Source organism: Balaenoptera acutorostrata, chromosome 2 (assembly GCF_949987535.1).
Source record: "Balaenoptera acutorostrata chromosome 2, mBalAcu1.1, whole genome shotgun sequence".
Taxonomy (NCBI): Eukaryota; Metazoa; Chordata; class Mammalia; order Artiodactyla; family Balaenopteridae; genus Balaenoptera; species Balaenoptera acutorostrata.
In genome coordinates, this window is record NC_080065.1 from 64,020,107 (window position 1) to 64,039,757 (window position 19,651).

Here is a 19,651-nt window from a genome sequence, read left to right on the forward strand (position 1 = left end):
TCTGACACCACTAGACAAATGTCTGCTTCATTCTGAGTATTTACACACTAAATATAGAACTATTTCCTTGAGTCAAAACCCTATATGATGGTCTTATTATTTGGAATGATTTTAATAGCAAAGAAAGCTATGGGTAGTAACCATGTTTTCTGTCAGGCAGAAGTAAAAACATGATTTTTTTAGGATTTGTAGTGGCCTTGCTCAGCACAGAGATTGGAGAGGGGTGGGAAAACTGAAAGTGGAGATCTTCATATTTCCCACAGTTTTGGACATAAAGGAGAAGCAATTCTCTTCTCATCTAATCAGCAAAGATAAGGTTAACTTATTCCTGCATCTCTAAGTCATTTGTTTAGCCCTGTAAATTCGCTGATGAGCCGTTTTAATAAAGCTTCTCAGCGGGTCCTTCTACCAGGGTATGAAAGTAATCCAGGTATTCGAAGGCGTGAAATGGAATGACTCCATCTCTCAGTGGTTCAGATGGATGTTAAGGTCATGGCCACAGTTAGCTGGCCCAGGAGTGTGTCCATCTTATATACATTCAGGCTATGTGACAGAGCTTGGCTGAAATCCAGGAGTCCATGGACTCCAGAGTTAGCTTTCTATTAAGGAAAAGCTTACAAGAAACTGGACCAGGATAAAGCAAAGACCAAGGGACAGAAAGAAAACTTGAATTACATGATTGCAATATTCTACAAAATCAGCTTCTCTTTGCAGCTGAAAATGCCTCAAGTTTCTTCCTGAGAGGCATGAGCTATTGCATGAATACTATGTTCTCTGACAATTTCCAGCATGATTCCATTTAAGGTTATGTGACAAGTCTGTATGATAAGGTTGTGTGTGTCTGGGTATTTTATGCCTGTGTATAACACTGTCACTTGGCTTTGCAAAACCAAAAATTCCCTGCATGTCCATGGGAGAGGATAATTCAGCATGTGGCAGGCCAAGTAAAATGCCATCCCTTATTCTCCATCCTTGCTTCATTCTTTCTCCCACACTTTAACTCACTAAGTTGTAAGTGTCTGAAATCATTCTTGGTGAATAACGCTGGACCACTCAGAAAGTTTGCAGCTGAGAGCTGGACCCTCGTCATCACCAAGCACTTTGTCACTGAGACAGAGTAACCCATGGTTACTGAGCTCAGATCAGTTAAGGGGCAGAGAGCCTCCCCTCCTCACTGCTCTATAAAAGAGACCCAGCAAAGGGACCCTACCAGCTTCTAGCTCTCAGCCTGGGGGAGCGCGTGGGAAGCAAAGCCCAGACCTGCGGAGCAGAAAGCACCAGCTGCAGAGGCAAGGCCGGCATGGCTCCCACTTTCAAACTTCAGTGTCACTTCATTCTGATCTGCCTGATGGCTCTGAGAGGGGAGAGCCGGTACCTGGAGGTGAGCGATTACCCGGTTGACCCATCACACCTTCCTGTGGTGAGTGTCCAGCCTCGGGGGTGGGCAGGCTGCCTCCGCTCTCAGACATGTTTTGGTTAGCTCTTTCTTCCGCATTTACTGTGCCCCCTCTCTCCTCTGGTTTCCCCTGGGTCTTCCTCCCTGCCTCTTCCTCCTTCCCTCTGGTCCCTGGGCATACCCTGGTCTGATAGGAAAGGTCTAAACCTTCCCGTCTTCTCTGGACCCGGGAGACGTTGACCCGGTCACTTTATTCTCTTTGCCGCGGGGCAGGGAGGGTGCCTTGCTTCTGGTCCCCTTTCCCCCTCCTTGAACTTTTGCGGACTGACTTATTTTCCTGGCCAGCTGCGGGAAGCTGTGGACCACGACCCTTTCCTACTCTTCAGCGCCAACCTGAAGCGGGAGCTGCCGGGGGAGCAGCTGTACCGCCGCGCTATGCGTGAGTCGGGGCTGCCTGGTTCGCTGGCGTCCGTCCGCGGGCAGCGGGGAGGTGCGGATTGTTGAGGACCGCGGGGGGCGCAGTCCGCATCGCTAAGGGTCAGTCCGAGGAGGCGCACTGGGGCGAGATGGGGTGACGCACGCGGAGCGCGGAAGCGGGGCGCAGCCAAGGCTGGGAGTCGGAGCGCGAGCGGAGAGGGGCTGCCCCGGGTGCCGCCGCAGTGGCTGCAACCTGGGACCCCCAACCCCGCTGCCCTCCCCCCCCCCCCACCCCCAGGGTGCCTGGACATGCTGAGCCTCCAGGGCCAGTTCACCTTCACCGCCGACCGGCCGCAGCTGCACTGCGCCGCCTTCTTCATCGCAGAGCCCGAGGAGTTTATCACCATCCACTACGAACTGGTCTCCATCGACTGTGAGAGCGGGGACTTCCTGAAGGTGAGGCGCTCCCGCCAGGCGCAGCCCCAGACGCGGGGCAAGGGAGGGGTCATGGCCGGGACGCTGCGCCCTAGCGTGGAGAGCCGGCGCCGCTTGTAATTAGATGCTCCGCTGGCGCAGCAGTGGGAGAGGCGCACTCCGGGACCCCCGCGCAGCGCGAACCTCGCCCCACTCCCCGAAGGGCGAGTGCCTTGGTCTTGCAGTGGTTTAAATTCATCCCTGTGCGCTCTCGGTCCCGGGCGCTTCCAAAGACTAGAACTCGTGGCGCGAACCACTGTGTTGCAATCTGGAGCAGATGAAAAGGGGTGCAAACCAACTAGTACGAGCCCTCGGGTCCACCGAACCCGCGGTCCTGATTAGAAGGCGACCTCACATGTCTGAGATCTGAGCCCGCCTTGCTCCTGCTGGTCCCTTTCTCTGTGGAGCTGTTTCAGGCTCCCAGAGGCTGTCTTCAATGCCTGGGTGACCTGATTTTGGAGCAGAAGGGCACTGGCTGCGGGGAAGGTTGCTGAGAAGGAATCCAGTCTGAGGCAGGTGGGAGGCGCGGATAAGTCCCCCAGCGTCATAACATCCCCACTCCCAGTTCTCCATGAGTCTAACGGGTCGGCTTGGGATGGCTGCTGGACTTCTCCAGTCCAGTTAAAATGAACGTGATTAAAATCCCAAAGTGGAATTATTTTGGAACCTGTCAAACGCAATAGAAGAGGACTGATCTGGTGAAATAATTTGTAGCTGGTAATTTTACTAACGTGAACTAGGTTGGACTCATTAAATTGGAGACCTGTGGTGATTTTAAGAGTAAAGTCAATAGACTGACCGTTTGTCCAGCCAACTACAAACTTCAACAAGTGAAGGAAAAAATTCCTAACTTGCCTACCAGCCATTATCGTCTAAGTGTTAAAGTAGTTCTTGATATTTTAATATGTGATAAGAGTAAAAATATGAGGAAAATGGGTGTGTATAACCATCGGCAGGTAGGTAAAGTTGCTGCTCCAGTTTTTCCTCTTGCTATTTTTGAGAAATTTTGTTCATATTTTAATGAGGAAAGAGAAAAACTGAAACCCAAATTATGTTCCTGTGGAATTCTTCTGAAGGTAGGATGTGTGGAAAATATGACCAACACAAAAATGTATATCGTCTGTAGTTTCATTTACCAAGGTGGCTGAAATGATAAAGTATAAGAAAGTTTATTTGCTTTGGCAATGTTAGAGTTTATAAAGGGGAAAAAAGCAATAATTAATTAATAATGTGACTTGCAAACAACCCTCACAGTCAAAATATATACAAATAGAAAGCACGTGTGCAGGGGGGTATAGGCTGTCTATTCCTCACTTATGACCGAAGGCCCATGGCTGGATAACCTTTTCCCCCTTTTCAACACACCTATGACTTCAGGAGTTGATGAAAGTGATCATCTTTGTCTGTATTTTTTGTTGGAAGGTATTTGATGGTTGGATTCTCAAGGGGGAGAAGTTCCCCAGTTCCCAGGATCACCCTCTCCCCATGACTGAGCGGTACATAGATTTCTGTGAGAGTGGTCTTAGCAGAAGGAGCGTCAGATCCTCCCAGAACGTGGCCATGATCTTCTTCCGGGTCCATGAACCAGGAAATGGGTTCACATTAACCATAAAGACAGATCCTAACCTCTTTCGTAAGTGGACTTCATGTCTTCTTAGTTGGAAGGCAGGACCTGGGGGGAGAGAGTGTCAGTTCTGCTTTTCAAAGGTAGCATCATTGCACAGACTTAGGAAATTTGAAGTGAGGAAGGATTTGAATGGAAATTCTTTTGTAATTAGAAATGACCTAAAGGATATTTCCAATTCATTATCATGAAAATCAAATCAGTTTTTAATTTATTTACCAAGCTAGGTAAGATACTAGTTTATGGTGACTAGAATTCTATTTTTTCTCCAGTCTTATTCTGATCTCCTGAGCTACTACAGTGTATTCAGTGACAAACTTTAATCCGTCCAAGTCATTCCATTGATCTGGATAAGCTTGAGGGATCAGATATGAAGTTGCAGTCTTACAGATATTTAGGTGAAGGCTGAAAGACTACATATCTAGGATGTGTAGACAGATTTCATTCCCTGAGCAGAGGGATGGACCAGAGGACCTCAACATTGCCTTTGGAGTCTGAAACCATTGCTCTAATTTAGTTCATTTCTGGTGGATACACAAATAGACGCTATAAAGCTGAATAGCCCCGGCCTAAAACACATTATCTTAATCAGAATGAGTTCATTCATCTATTTATTATTTCTTCCCCATTAAGAGGAAGACGTTTATAAAAAAGTCAGGAAAACATATTCATTTTTGGTTGCATACAATAGTACAATAGTATTAATATTAACACTTCATGTGGTTGAAGAATGGGGCCTACCTAATCTGCCAAAAAATAATGTACTGACTGATCTCCCAAATTTTGTTTTTAAAAAACAAAAAAAATTTTTTGAAAGAAGCCCCCCAAAAAGGCTGTTTCCGAGGACTGAAGCAGAATAACACTAGAGGACACCATGAACTGTTTCTCCTATATCCTGTTTGGTTAGAAATCAGAAACCTTCTAGAATCATCAAGGAATTTCAGTTCTTTTTGAAATTAAGTGTAATTAAAAATATAAGGAGGAAGCAAAAGGTAGTTCTGACATAGTCTGATCAATCAGAAACTTTTGTCCCATAACTGGCCAAAAAAAGTACAAACTCTGATGCTTCTAGTTTCATAGCTAGAAGAATAAATTTATTGTAAGTCTAGTCTTGAGATACAAAACAAAATTTCAGAAAGTCTTGGGAGTAAATAAACATTTAAAATTTACCTATTAGTCACCTTATCACTTAACACCCAGGAAATATTTATCAGACATAAGCCTGCTTTGTATTTTTCTCAGCCTATTTTGTAACTAGTTTAATGTTTCTTCACTTTATTATCTCAAAAGTAACATATAGCTACAAGTTCAGTTAATAAAGGTTTCAGACAGACAGGGTTTGAGTTCTGGCCTTATCTTTAAGCCTTGATTCGTCCAGACTCCCAGCTTGAACTTGGACCCTAGTTAATGAAGTGTTCCTAGAACTTCTACCAGCTAGTATTGTTTGGTTGGTTATTAATTTATGTCTTGTGAGTGTTATAAACAAGGTGACCCCCTGAGATTACGATTAGAAGTCCCCTTGCAGCCAGGGCCTCCTGACAATGTCCATACATCACTGGTGCTTTTTATTCCCCAACTCCTTCCTTTCTCCAAATCGCCTTTGTGATAAGTACTCTCTTCTGGGCCACAAGCCCCTAGACCATGAATAGGAGCTTAGAATAAGGATGAGATAAATTTCTATAAAAGCCCAGCATACCAAGCAGTGAAAATGTGATTTTGTTTTCCTACAAAGCCTGCAATGTCATCTCCCAGACCCCAAATGGAAGGTTTACTCTGGTCGTGCCACATAAGCATCGCAACTGCAGCTTCTCCATAATTTATCCTGTGGTGATCAAAATATCTGATCTCACCCTGGGACACTTAAATGGTCTGCAATTAAAGGTGAGTTGCTTATTTGCTTCCCAGTCACTTCCTAAGACCTCAGCTTTATCAGAGCAAAAGTAACTACACAGGGCAAACGTGGATGAACTGGTGTAGTATGTCCTTCTGTTCGGCGGTTAGATCTCACATGAGCCTGCCCTCGCTGCTTTAATAAACTCTTCTTCTATTTCCGTTATGCTGCAAGTTGCATACTCAGGTGCCTCTTCTGACTACTTGAATACTTTTCTTGTGATGTTAGAAAATGTTTTCAATTGGCAAAGTTGTGGCATATAATTACAATTGAACTCTCTTGTACTTGCCTCTTTTACAAAAATTCTCTCCTAGCAGAACCTAGTGTGAGTCATCTACACAGCTGTTTTTCTGATTATTGGAATTTTCTTTTGACATGAAGGAAGTATCTCATTGACAGACTGTGTTATGAAGGAATGCTAAGCGTAGCATAAAATACAAAACTGGATTTTTATATTGCAAAATACAGTAAAGTTTTGAAGTGTTTTTTTGCATTACATTTAATTCCATACATTTTACAACAAAACATTAGTTGAGACTCCCCATCAACTTTTTCCCCCATGAACTTCTGTATGGATTTTATAATTAATGCTGAGCTTGACCACATTTATTTGCACTGGTAGCTTGTTTCCTTTGAGTCATCCTCATTTCCTTTTATGTTCTCACATGCCTAGGTTAAGACAGCTCATGCATTTGCTGGCATCAAAGATAGTCATAGTTCCTAATCAGAAAGATTTCAGTGAAAACCAAATAAATAGGACTAGGGCTGAGAAAAGCAGTAAATCCAATTTCCTTTAAGCCCTAAATTCATAGGTCAGTGCCTATTTTTTAAAGTTGAACCTTAGTGGAAGAATAATCCTTTGATAAAGGCCAGGATAAGTGGATGTCTTTGGCTTAGCCTTATAGGCTTGAGATTTTTTGTATGTCATTCTTGATGTTTAATATAGAAGATGACAAGTGTGACAGATTGAGAGATCTGCACTTTAGTTATTCTTGGCTATGAGGAGTAATCTTGGTGCTTACCACTTAAAAAAATGTGAAGTCTGCAGTGTTCTAGGTATCTATTGCTTTACAAAATATTTTCTGAGTGCTTACCATGTGCAAGGAATTCTTCTAGATGCTGGAAATTAGCAATGAACAAAACAGGTCCTACTCACATGGAACCTGTATTCTAGTGGGATGAGACAGGCAAAAGTGTAATGTATTTCAAATAGTGGTGAGTGCCCTACAGAAAATGAAGCAGAATGGTGGCTGGGGACAAGGGGGTAGAGTGAGGGGCAGGCAGCTACTTGAGATGAGAAGGTCAGGAAAGAAATCTTTTGAGAAGGAGACATTTAAAGTGAGATTTCAGTGATAGGTAGGAAGGAGCCAGCAGCCACAGGAAGAGCTGGGAACAGAGCAACAGTAGTGCAGAGGCTCAGAGGCAGGAATGGGCTTGCTGAGTTCTAGAAATGGAAAGAAGGAAAAGTAGAGGGGGAGTGGTATCATACAGCATCAGGGAGACAGGCAGGGCCAGGGGGTGGAGAGCCCAGCGGGTCATATTAAAGAGTTTGAGTTTATTTTCAGTGCAGTGGGAAACCACCGAAGGGGTTCAGGCAGGAAAGTGACATAATCCATTTGCTTATGCTCAGGTGGGGTGAGAGTGATTGGGAATTGCTGGCCTCATGACCAAATTAATTGACAGAGTCCACGATGGGAAGGAGACATTACCTAAAGGTCATTCTGGCTTCCATGAATGATGATGAATGGGCTGTAGGGGCCAGAGTGGTGCAGCAGTGCACCTAAAAGGCCATTGTCATAGTCTAGGCAAGAGATGAGAGTGACTTGGTCCAGGGAGATAGAACCTCAACAAAGAAATCTCGGGGGTCACTGCTGAGGAGCTGAACCCCAGAGGTCCCTACACAACTCAGCTTCTGCCGTTGTTTATAAGAACAGCTGAGAGGTTTGGAAAGAGGAGAGAAAAGTCACTGAACGCCAAAAAGTACATGCTCCCAACCTCCTTGTTTCCTGGTTTTGTTCCCTTCATTTTAGCTTCCATTTCTTCCCAACTTCTTATTTCCCATTTCTCTCTCCTGAGCCTGCCTTTTCCCCTTCACCTCCTCCTGTGAAATTTGGAACCTATAGAACGAGGTGGAATGTTTAGTCTTAAGACATGTTCCCCCTGGACACCCTCTACTCAAGGGAAAGGCAATTACATTTTTTTCCCTTTACCTCTAAATGGCTTATTCAACTGTTCATACAAGAAAATGAGCCCTGTACACCGTGGGGCTAACTAACCCTCTATTTCATCATTGATGAAATTACGTGTAAAATACCTAAGCATAGAACCCAGCACAGAGTAGGTGCTTTAAATATATATGCCCACACCTGCTTCCTTTCATTAGTCAAAGAGTTGCTGTTGTATTATTTTCTATTGGTTGTTTAGTTCCAGTTGCATTTCAATATCTTCCAAATGTTGGACTGTGTGCGCTTTTATGTATGTGTGTGTTTTACATTCTCTGTTTTAGATTTTGGTCCCTATGTAGCATGGTCTATCTGGTTAGCTTCTAAGCACCTTGCCACATTCCGCTAGATCTCTTGATGGGTATGTCTCAATGAAGAAGAGGATCACAGGCAAAACTGGCTGTATAATTTGTGGGGGGACAGTACAAAATGAAAATACAGGGGCCTTATTTTTAAATTATTAAGAATTTCAAAATGGTGACAGCAGAGCATTAAGCCAAGCACTAGGCCTTGAAAGTGTGAGCCCTGTGGGCACGGGTGGCACGATCACAAGGCCAGCCCTGATCACGGGAAATGGGTGGCCCAAACTGTGACATTTGGGGCTGAGAGGGGGTCTGCTTCGTTTGCGTGGGAAAGTGAAGCACAGGAATTGCTGTGGATGACACAGTGTGGAAAAGATGAAGGGAAGCAGAAAAAGGTCGTTACAGTGCATCACAAAGTCTTAAGACTACATACTTATTTCGAGTAGCTTGAAATAAGTTTATTTTAGTTGGAAGGAGAAAGTTGATGGTAACTCTAGCTAATTAGAGCCCCAAATGAGGGGTCTCTTCTTTTTTTAATATTCTTTTAACTAGTCTAACTCCTTATCAGTAGAAAGGATAAAAATTGTCTCAATAGCAGAAAAAGTCTTTTATAAAGAAGAGGAAAATAGGTAAGTTGAAGAAAAAACTGATGTGGAAGCCCTATTTATAAAAATTCTGACTGCATGCATTAAGAAATTCAAATAATTCATTGTGTATGTCCAAATGATTTAAAAAGCAAAGCATTTTCAGATTCAATTTTCATATATTGTATATGGAGTTTACAGATTCCAATTTCATCATTCTAGTCCTTGAGCTTATAAAAAAATGTTTTTGTAAATGCACATACATTTTTTAAAATGATTACTCAACGGATTTAGAAAAGCAATTCCTATGATTTTTTTTTTTCTTTAAAAAGTCTTACTTCCCAGAGTCCTGGATGTTAAATTAAATGGCAAAGCCAACATGTCTACAGCTGACTGAATTCACCAACTTGCCATTGGTCAAATGGTTTGACTTCCATAATTGGTTTAAATACATCTTCCTCTGCTGCTTTACTCTCTTAGAAGTCCTCAGCAGGTTGTGTGGGAATAGGAGACTTTGTGGAGCTGCTGGGAGGAACTGGATTGGACCCTTCCAAGATGATGCCTTTAGCTGATCTCTGCTATCCTTTTCACGGCCCTGGTAAGATATTTCTTTGATTATTATTTATGTGCCTATTAAGATTGTTTCCTTAAATAAAATGCCTCAAATTTTTTATACATGGGAGGGCAAGTTCCACCAAAGAAACTTTGATTTTGCACATTGAGCAAGTGTGAGGCTTTTGCATTTGAGCCTAGGCACAGTATCAAGAATGCATGACCACAATATCTGACAGTGGGAGAAAAACTTATGAAGTAATAAGGTTGCGTGTTTAAGGTTTGCCCTAGGTACAACTATGAAAAAGACAAAGCTTTTTGGTTCTGTGCTCTGTCCACCTTCTTGAAGGTCCCTGCTTTCCTCCTCTCGAGACTAAAGATTTTACTGACTGAAAACCGTAGTTCAAATAGTGGATGTATTGTCAATTAGTCATAGTATAAAAATGAAGTAATATCTAAATAACTTTACCATACGTATGTATATGTGTGTGTATTACTCATAGTAAATATTGACACATTAAAAGGTGATACGCTTTATTAGAAATTCTCAGAACTGCTGAATGTCCCCAACTTCTAGCAGCAAAACCAGCCTCTGAAAGACCACTGCAAAACAGAGGTAAATTCTGAGATCGAAAAATGGTCACGGGTAATAAAAGACCTGGTTCTCGCCAAACAGAATCAGGTCTTCTTTGTTATAGATCAGTGAAGCTTTTCCATTTGATTATGCTCGGGTGGGGTGAGGGGGGTGGGAATTGCTGACTAGTGACCAAATTAATTAACGAAATCCAAGGGGGAGGGAGAGAGTTACATAAAACATTTCTGTAAAGGTCACTCCTGTATCTGTACTTCTGATGCAGGAACCCGTGATTATCTTTTAAGAGACAAAAGTCAAACAGAAGAACAGTCTTTCATCCCTTACCATAGCCCCCTTCCTCTTTTGTAAGCACACATCACTAACCAACTAAATAATGAAGCTGCAAATCAGACAGCCTTTTGATCAGCTGTTACCAGTTTTAATTAAAGTCAGTTCTGCCAACCAGTATTTTCTCTCTCTGAGCTAATGCTGGGAACTTAATAAACAAAATCTCTCTGAAATAGAATTAATGTACACAGGTAAAGGAAAAGATTTCTAAAAACCCACTTTGCTAAAAGCTTGGGGGTTAGTTTATGCTAATTTACACCTGAGCCCTGGTTTAAACCAGTGCATCATGGCTTCTCTCCCTTTGTGTGTGCATTCAGAGGCACTGGATCCTTCCAGGCTGATGGAGAGCACCTGTGAGGAGGTGCCTTTGAGCTGGGTAAAAAGATTAGATTAAGAACTGAAACACAATCATGCCTTAAAATTTAGATAATTGAAGCCACAGTAATTTTGGTGCATGAATTATATGACTTGATTTCAAAGGGTGTTACTATGGCCAAAAAACCACTTTTGCCTGCATTATCTAGATAATTGAAACCAGTCTTAAGATAATGTGAAGGCTTGAATTATCTGACTCACTGGTTCATTTTAGACTTCACTTTTTTCTTTAATTCACCATGTTTTCATAAGCCCCTCTTAAGTTGTTCAGACAATGAAGAACTCTTAGGTATCCTGCCCTTTACAATGGATTGTATTAGGAATTATGTCAAATAATAAATGATATGCACATTAACTAAAGGAAATAAGGCACGTTATGTGGATTAAAGTTCAGAGTAAGATCAGAAAAGAATGGCCTTGCAAACAATTTAAAGAAAATTAGGGACTTCCCTGGTGGCGCAGTGGTTAAGAATCCGCCTGCCAATGCGGGGGACACGGGTTCGAGCCCTGGTCCGGGAAGATCCCACATGCCGCGGAGCAACTAAGCTCATGCACCACAACTACTGAGCCTGCACTCTAGAGCCAGCGAGCCACAACTTCTGAGCCCACGTGCCACAACTACTGAAGCCTGCATGCCTGGAGCCATGCTCCACAACAAGAGAAGCCACCACAGTGAGGGGCCCGTTCACTGCAAGGAAGACCCAACACAGCCAAAAATAAATAAAAAATAAATGAGTTTATTTTTAAAAATTAAAAAAATTAACTTTGGACTTCTTCAACAGAAGCTTAGCCTAGACTCCCTGGTGCTTATATTAAAATAATTATAGGGTTTATATTTATTATGTCTCCAAATTGACTTTTACCTAAATAACTCTATCTGGCTGTTTTACTTCATTTAAACACAGGTGCATGTTTGTGAAGTACCTGTTATACAAGGTTAATAACATTTCTCAGAATTTAGGCCTTATAGAGACAACGTGGGGAAGAAAAGATTGAGAAAATTAAAACAGCAGAAAGGATTACTGTAGGGCAGATAAATCTTGCCTCAGGAACCAGATTGAGGCTGAAGAAATAAAAGTAATTTTTAATAAAAATGCTGAGTTTCACAAAACAGAAACAGGTACAGAGAACAAACAGATGGTTGCCAGAAGGGAGGGGTGTGGGGAATGAAAAGAAAAAAAAAAGGTAACTGTGAGGTAATGAATGTTGATTAGCTTGATTATGGTGATCATTTCACAATGTATATTTATATAAAACCATCATGTTGTACACCTTAAATATATACAATTTCTGTCAACTATACCTCAATAAAGCTGAAAAAAAATTTTTGAAGAATGCCTTAAAAACACACACACAGTTTCAGTGTATAACTGCTCAGGCACATCTGTACTAGAAGATACATAAATGTTGCCAGATGCTTATAAAAATAATGAATAAGATTGGATTTAAGAGAAGTAAGGATATCAAAAGCCGTTCCATATAAGAGGTACAGAAAAAAATTAGAGATGAAAAGTACAGGTGAACAATAGAACAAAAATGAGTATACTTAGTGTATGTCTAAACCATGCAAATGATATTTTTGTTCATATGTAAAACAGAATTATTACTGAGGCTCAGAAAATAATAAATAGGTGATATTTTTGGTCTACATAAATGTCCCGCAATACACTCCATCCTTCAGCCCTGCCCACTAAATGCCACTTGCCCCCCCCAGATATAACCAAAAACTGCCTCTGCAAATTTCCAGCCTGTCCCTAGAGGGCGGCACTGCCCCCACTGAGGACACAACTAGAGCAAAGGTGCAGCAGGTCGGATACTTGCCTTCGTCTGCCTTCACCACCAAAGCTTTGCAGGTAGGAGAACGTAAAAAGCACAAGGAGATATCTTCTTACCTCTTTGCAGCCAGTTTTGTTTGACTAACAGTGTTCTTGCACATGAGGAGAAAGGCTCAGTTTAATTTCACTATTCTACAATTAATTATACAGTTGACCCTTGAACAACAGTGGTTTGAACTGCGGAGGCCCACTTATAGGCAGATTTTTTTCAATAGTAGATACTACAGTACTACACGATCCTAGGTTGGTTGAACCCGAGAATGTGGAACCTCGGATCTGGAGGAACCGTGGATCTGGAGGGCAGACTATAAATTATACTGAGATTTTCGCCTGTGGGGAGGGTCCTCACCCCTAACGCCCCACGCACCCCCCCCCCACATCGTTCAAGGTCAGCTGTACATTATAAGAATGAGAACAAACACGTTTCACCTGATGGCAGATGCGTGGTTTGAGTACGTGAGAGGAAGCTACATCCCCTTGCTTTCTTCGTGTTTAAATGATCTCGTGGACAGAAATGGTTTGACTGTGTCATTTCTAACCTGCTGGGAAACTTTTACTTTTTCCATGAATTATAGCCCAGATGAAAATTGGCTGTGACAACACGGTGGTGCGCATGGTCTCCAGCGGAAAACATGTAAATCGTGTGACTTTTGAATACCGCCAACTGGAACCATACGAACTGGAAAACCCGAATGGAAACAGTATCCAGGAATTCTGTTTGTCTACTCTTTGAATAACCAAGCCAATGATTTCCATGCTGCTAGCTAAGGGAGTTTTTAATGGCTGTTATATGATTTTTTGATGAGCAGCTAGTTAAGAACCTTTCATACCAGTCAGTATTCCCAACCTTGAGCACATATCACACACACTAATTTTTGTACCTTGCTTCTTTTTCATTTGTAAGATATAAATGACCACATGGCAGAAAATAAGCCCTCCCCCCCACCCCAGTAGAAAACCAGTTTCCAGTAATTCTTTGGTATGCTACCAACCTGAACTGGTAAGACAAGTGTAAAGAAATGTGCAATAAAAACTTGTATCTCAAGGGAAAATACTACAAAGAAATAAAAATGGTAGTGTTCTTATCAGTTTTATGACAGAAAACGCATGTCTGTGTGTACCAAAGTAGTTGTATCTGTCTTTATTTTCTGCTTATTATTCTGTTTATAGTAGAGAATAGTTGTAGCTAGTATTATTTATTGATTTGTAACAACTTGTTTTTAACAAACATTTGTAGCATGTAAAACACTTTGCATCCGTAAATCCGAACATGAATAAACATATTCAGAATGTTGGCACCTCAACATCCTGCTTTGTTTTCCTGAGTAGTTCCTTCCCTTATTACCATCAGAAAATAATGTTCTCAGGTGGTACAGCACCAAATGCTGAACTAAATCATTTTAGACTTCTTAGAGCTCCAAGAACCCTGGGTCGTTAAGTAGGATTATTTAGGGCAGAAGGTAAAATTGCAGTGTTTGAACAAACAACACTAACCAATTGGTGGTGATAGGGAAGCAGGATGAGGGGATACCTCTTCCACTGTCCTCCAAGAAAACTGAGAATACATGTCTTTGTCACAGTAAAGAGTGTACTTTTCAACAGGACAACAAAGGCCTTAAACTCTCATAGACACAATTTGCAGAAACCTGAGTACTTTTTTGGTACTGAAGGCAGTTTACTGTTGACTGAGCTTTGTCCACGTTTGGCTTGAGACCAAGCATGTGGTCTGTAAAAGACACCTTGGGGTCAAAAATGAGGTCCTGAGGAACAAAGGAAATACTCCTAAGTGAATAGTCCTCTTTACTTTGAATTAATGGATGGAAGCTGCAAACTGTTCCATAATTAATGGCTTGATTCTGATTCCCCAAACATATTTAATATAATTTTATAATGGAATATACTGGAATCCCATACACTGGGCTTGTGAATGAAATCTGAAAACCAAGCAGAAAGAAAAATAGTGACTGAAAGTGCTAAAAATAGCCAGGATTGAGCACAAATTTTGTCTCAGTAGGTATTTTGGAATGAGTGGATACTTTAGCAAATGAATGAATAAATGCCTGAATGGATAGATGGATAAATGCTGGGATAAAGGCTGGGAAGAATGAATAAATGTCTGAACACATGGCTGTATAATTCCTGACTAGTTACATAAGATGCTGGATTTCTTATTTCATAGAAAATAAATTCTGTGTAGTTGAACCCTTTTATCTTTTTCATAGTCTCTCTAGCAACCAAAGAATTAATGCAGTCACATATCACAATCTGAAGTTTCTGGTTCTTAACCCTTATGATTCCCTTATGCTGGGTAGAGAAAATAAGTGGTCTGAGGTCAGGAGGCAAGTATTTTTACCATGGAAGTTAGGACAACTTGCTTTTGTTCCTAAGGGACATTTTTCAAGCTACTTAGCCCCTCTGCACTAAAATGGGTGGGACTCTGGTCCCTAAGGTTTCTTCTTATTCTGCAGTCATTTATTTGTGACATACGAGACTTCAAAGCTTGTTATTGCATATTAGTGTACATTCTTTGAGAGGAAGTGAACTGTCTGTGACTTATTCTTTGGAGATCCATGACTTAGTCTTCATTCCAAAAGGATAGGACAGCTTTCTGGAAACAAAATGGTAGATGAGATCTCTGGAGGGAAGTGCAAGAAAGTGTCTTTGCTGGCACCTCCTTTAAGCAAGCAAAATGTGATACGAAATTTTGGCCAAATTTGACTTTCTAAAAAAGTCAGTATGCATAGTAACTAAGGTGATCGATTCTAGCCAGACCTCTTTGAATCCCAGCTCTGCCACTTACTTGAGCAAGTCACTCTGAAGTCTGTATTGCTCACTTTTTAATCTGTAAAATTGGAGTAATAAAGATTTTTGGCAAGATTAAGTGGTTAAATGTATTTAAAGCCCCAGAACTGTGTCTTGTATATGTCAGCTGTCACTTTTATTATTATTTCTCACTTGTAAGCAAATATGCTGTCCCAGGTCCTCCCTACTCTGAGAGGGGCATTTGCTTTATGCTCTGAAGGGTTTGTACTGATTCAATTGTCCTGTTTCATCCCAGGACATTGTGAGGAAGATAGGGTTAGTTAGGGTTGTTTTCTGGGACCCAGAAGCAGAGTAAGGTTACTGGTAACATTTGAGGGTAGATCATGGCAGGGCTTAGCAGGTTCCCATAGGCCTCTCCTCCCAGCTGACCCCATCTGTAGTCTCTGAACTGCTCCAGAACCAATGCTGACCTCGGACAGGAGGAATTTGAACAGCTCTTGTCCACCATGCTGGTTATGAAGGAATCACTTCACAAATGATCTGCTTTGACTGTCTACCCTTGTGCCCAGGCCCCATCTCTATAATATTCCTGGCTCTTGGTTATTTCATCCTAGCTCTTACCTGACCCTAATCTTATCCTCCACTCCAAACCCCACATCTTCTAAATACTAAATGAGTGACTTGGCTCTACTACTGATCACTGAATTCCCAAATTCCTGCTGCTTCCGTGTCTGAAATTCTGAGTATGTTTGCTCATAGGTTTTATGTCACTGTGCCCATCCCTACCTCTGGACACTTTTCTATCTCCTCTAAGCCTGCCTCTTCTGCCACTGTCTTCCAGCCTATTATGTGTGGAATACATTGGTCTGCCTATGATATTGGACTTTCTCCCAGTATCTAAATCATCATGTCTTCTCCAACCCCTTCCTGGCACTGCTGCTTTCAGTTAAGAGAATAAGGTAGAAATGCATTTTGTTCACCACAAGTTATACTTCTACCTCCTAAGTATGCAGCTAGACTACATTTTCCAACCTCCCTTACAGTTAGGTTTGGTTCTGTGACTGAATTTTGACTGAAGGAATGTGGGTAGAAATGATGCCCAACCCTCATATGATCCTCTGTACTTTCTTCCTCTTTCCCCATCTATTGGTAAGATACTGAGGTTCTAACAGAGGATTCCAAGTTCATACAAGGAGACAGAGCCATAGGATGCAAGGAGCCTGGATCCTGCTTTGTAGTTTTTTTTTTTCCTCAGGAAATATATTTGACATAGGACAAATTTTTGTGACAAAGATTCTTCCAGATCTCTCCCAACTTCAAACTTTCCTTTCTTGCTATTTTAATAGGGAGGCAACATTACCAGAGTTGGCCTGCAAGGTAGACTCTTCATGAAAGAAAAATAAAGATTTGATGGACAGGGTCTACTTGAAGGCAGTTCGCTTATGTGCTTAACAAGACCTGATAGAGAGTTGTGGGTAAGAGCTCTTCTTATGGGGTAATCACATGAAATTATATCTGAGTACACTCATCTCTGTGCTGTGGAGTATTTCAGAAGAGAGAAACAATTTTGTATGTTCAAAGAAGCAGACTGAATGGTCTCAGTTTTAATAGGTCATTTGTAATAGATTACCATCTATTTTTCTCTTTGCGTTTAAAAGTATTTTCTTCATGTGTTAAGACAAACTGTACAGAGAAAGAAAAAGCAGAGAGGCAAGAGAGAAAATATGGATAAGAGAAAGAAGGCTTGATTAGAGGGTTTGAAAATGTTGTGAAAATCAGGGTCTTCAAATTGGACTCTGGGTTTTGCTCTTGGTAACAACAGTGTACTCAATCCCTCTGTGCTGAGAAACTGAAAATGAGAAGTGTTTTGTGCTTTTAGGAGAAGACTTAATATCAATACTAGGACATACAGCTGGATGAGTTAGACAGAACTGTGATTTTTGTAACCAGATGAGTTATCAGATATTGGGGTTTCCTAGTAAGAAGATGGACTCCCCCCTCCCAACTCCCCTCCTCTCTCCAGTTTTCTGAAGTATAAAAAATGTGTCCTGTGCTATTAATGATTCAGAGGTGATCAAGCCAGCCAAGCCAAGCAAAGTAGATGGCTGCCTATGTGGTGTGATTTGAGGGACAGTGAAAGACCCACTTGACAGAAAATAGCACCAAAATTCACACCCTCATAATCCTTGTTCTTTTTTTCTTTAAGATGTATTTTTAATTAAGCAAGTAATTCATGAGTACTTTATTGCATCAAAACATTCAGACCATACAGAGGTAACTAGTTAATGAAGTGACTTCAAGTCAGTAATTAATTTGAGCATACAAGGTTTCGCTAATCATGGTAGGTGAGCTTTGAATAAAGGAGACTGTTGTGGGTGAAATCAAGAGTATGAGGTACTGAGAAGAAGATAGACTCAGAGGAATGTACCATTGAGGCTACTGGGAAGGCCAGCCAGGAACTGATGAAACCACCACCTTGCTGAGAGTTTGCAGCAAGAAAACTTGCAATGGAGTTGGCTGTTGTCAAAGATAAACTTTGTGGCACTTCCTCAGTTTTGCCTGCGACCAGCTCAGGAGACACTCTTGCCTGTGTAGCATGGATGGGACCAGAGATACAGCTTTAGAGACAAGATCTAGTCCTATGAATACAGGCATCACAATGGAGGGAGAGGAAGCCAGACTTCGGAACCAGACATGGGGTTGAGTTCTGATTCAGCCACTAACCACCTGTGAGCCCTTGATTAGGTCCCATTTGTCTATTTTTGTTTTTATTTCTATTGCCTTGAGAGACTGACCTAAGAAAACACTGGTATGATTTATGTCAGAGTATGTTTTGCCTATGATCTCTTCTAGGAGTTTTATGGTGTCATGTCTTATTAAGTCTTTAAGCCATTTTTGAATTTATTTTTGTGTATGATGTGAGAGAGTGTTCTAACTTCATTGATTTATGTGCGGCTGTCCAGCTTTCTCAACCTACTTGCTGGTGAGACTGTCTTTTTCCCATTGTATAGTCTTGCCTCCTTTGTTGAAGATTAATTGACTGTAGGTGTGTGGGTTTATTTCTGGGCTCTCTATTCTGTTCCATTGATCCATATGTCTGTATGTCTGTTTTTGTGCCAGTATCACACAGTTTTGATTATTGTAGCTTTGTAGTATTGTCTGAAATCTGGGAGGGTTATGCCTCCTGCTTTGTTCTTTTTCCTCAGGATTGCTTTGGCAGTTCTGGGTCTTTTATCATTCCCTATAAATTTTAAGATGATTTGTTTTAGTTCTGTGAAAAATGTCATGGGTAATTTGATAGGGATCGCATTAAATCTGTAGGTTGCTTTGGGTAGTATGGCCATCTTAACAATATTACTATTTCCAATCCAAGAGCATGGAATATCTTTCCATTTCTTTGAATCATCTTTAATTTCCCTTTATTAACGTTTTATAGTTCTCAACATGTAAGTCTTTCACCTCTTTGGTCAGGTTTATTCCTAAGTTTTTATTTATTTATTTATTCTTTGGTACGATTTTAAAAGGTATTGTTTTGTTTACATTTTATATTTCCTTTCTGATATTTCATTGTTGGTGTAAAGAAATGCAATCGATTTCTGTATCTTAATCTTGTATCCTGCTACCTTGCTGAATTTATTTATCAACCACTAACCATCTGTGAGCCCTTGAGCAAGTCACCACACCTCTCTGAGCATCACCTCTCTCACATGCAAAGTATAAACAGGAGCACCTACTTTTTTAATGTGATAGTTTCCATGAAGTGCCAAACACTATTCTAGGTACATGGCAGATGCTATAAATATGTGTGTCCCTTTCCTGGAAAAGTTGTTTATTAGTCAAGGCTTTGGTAATATAACTTCATCTTAAATGCTGTAAAGAAGTGCTACTTAAAGGAACTAAGAGATGGTTCTTTTAAGTGAAAAGAATTTATTTGTAAAAAGAAAATAGCTGGTTGTTTTTGTAACATCAAATTTTTATTGATATATATTTTTTCCTTGAAATGACCTTACTGCTACAGTATTTACTCATCAGTTCATTGAAATGTGGTGGTCCATTTGCAAATTTCATAGTATCGTAGCACCACCTTGCCATCTGCTCAGTGAAAGCCAGTCTTCCACCCATCGTGTCCAGGCTTATTAACAAGAGCCTCTACAATTCTTCCCGCTCCTGGACTTGCTGGTGAAAAGCAACTTGCTTACATTGAGTGCCCCTTAAGGGACACTGAAATGCCAACCTCAGGGTAAAGGTAGGAAGGGGTGAGGCTGGTATAGCTTTCTGTAAAGCTACAGGTTTA

At 41.2% G+C, this 19,651-nt stretch overlaps 1 protein-coding gene across 1 annotated transcript; it reads left to right on the plus strand.

The window, feature by feature from the left end:
* Window positions 1–972: 972 nt before the first annotated feature.
* CRHBP (corticotropin releasing hormone binding protein) lies at window positions 973–13,847 on the plus strand. The gene is made up of 7 exons (XM_057541049.1): window positions 973–1,381; window positions 1,742–1,835; window positions 2,112–2,269; window positions 3,710–3,920; window positions 5,644–5,792; window positions 9,391–9,508; window positions 13,170–13,847. The coding sequence occupies exons 1-7, from the start codon at window positions 1,301–1,303 to the stop codon at window positions 13,325–13,327; spliced, it is 969 nt and encodes a 322-aa protein (XP_057397032.1). The 5' UTR covers window positions 973–1,300; the 3' UTR covers window positions 13,328–13,847.
* The last annotated feature ends 5,804 nt before the right edge of the window (window positions 13,848–19,651 follow it).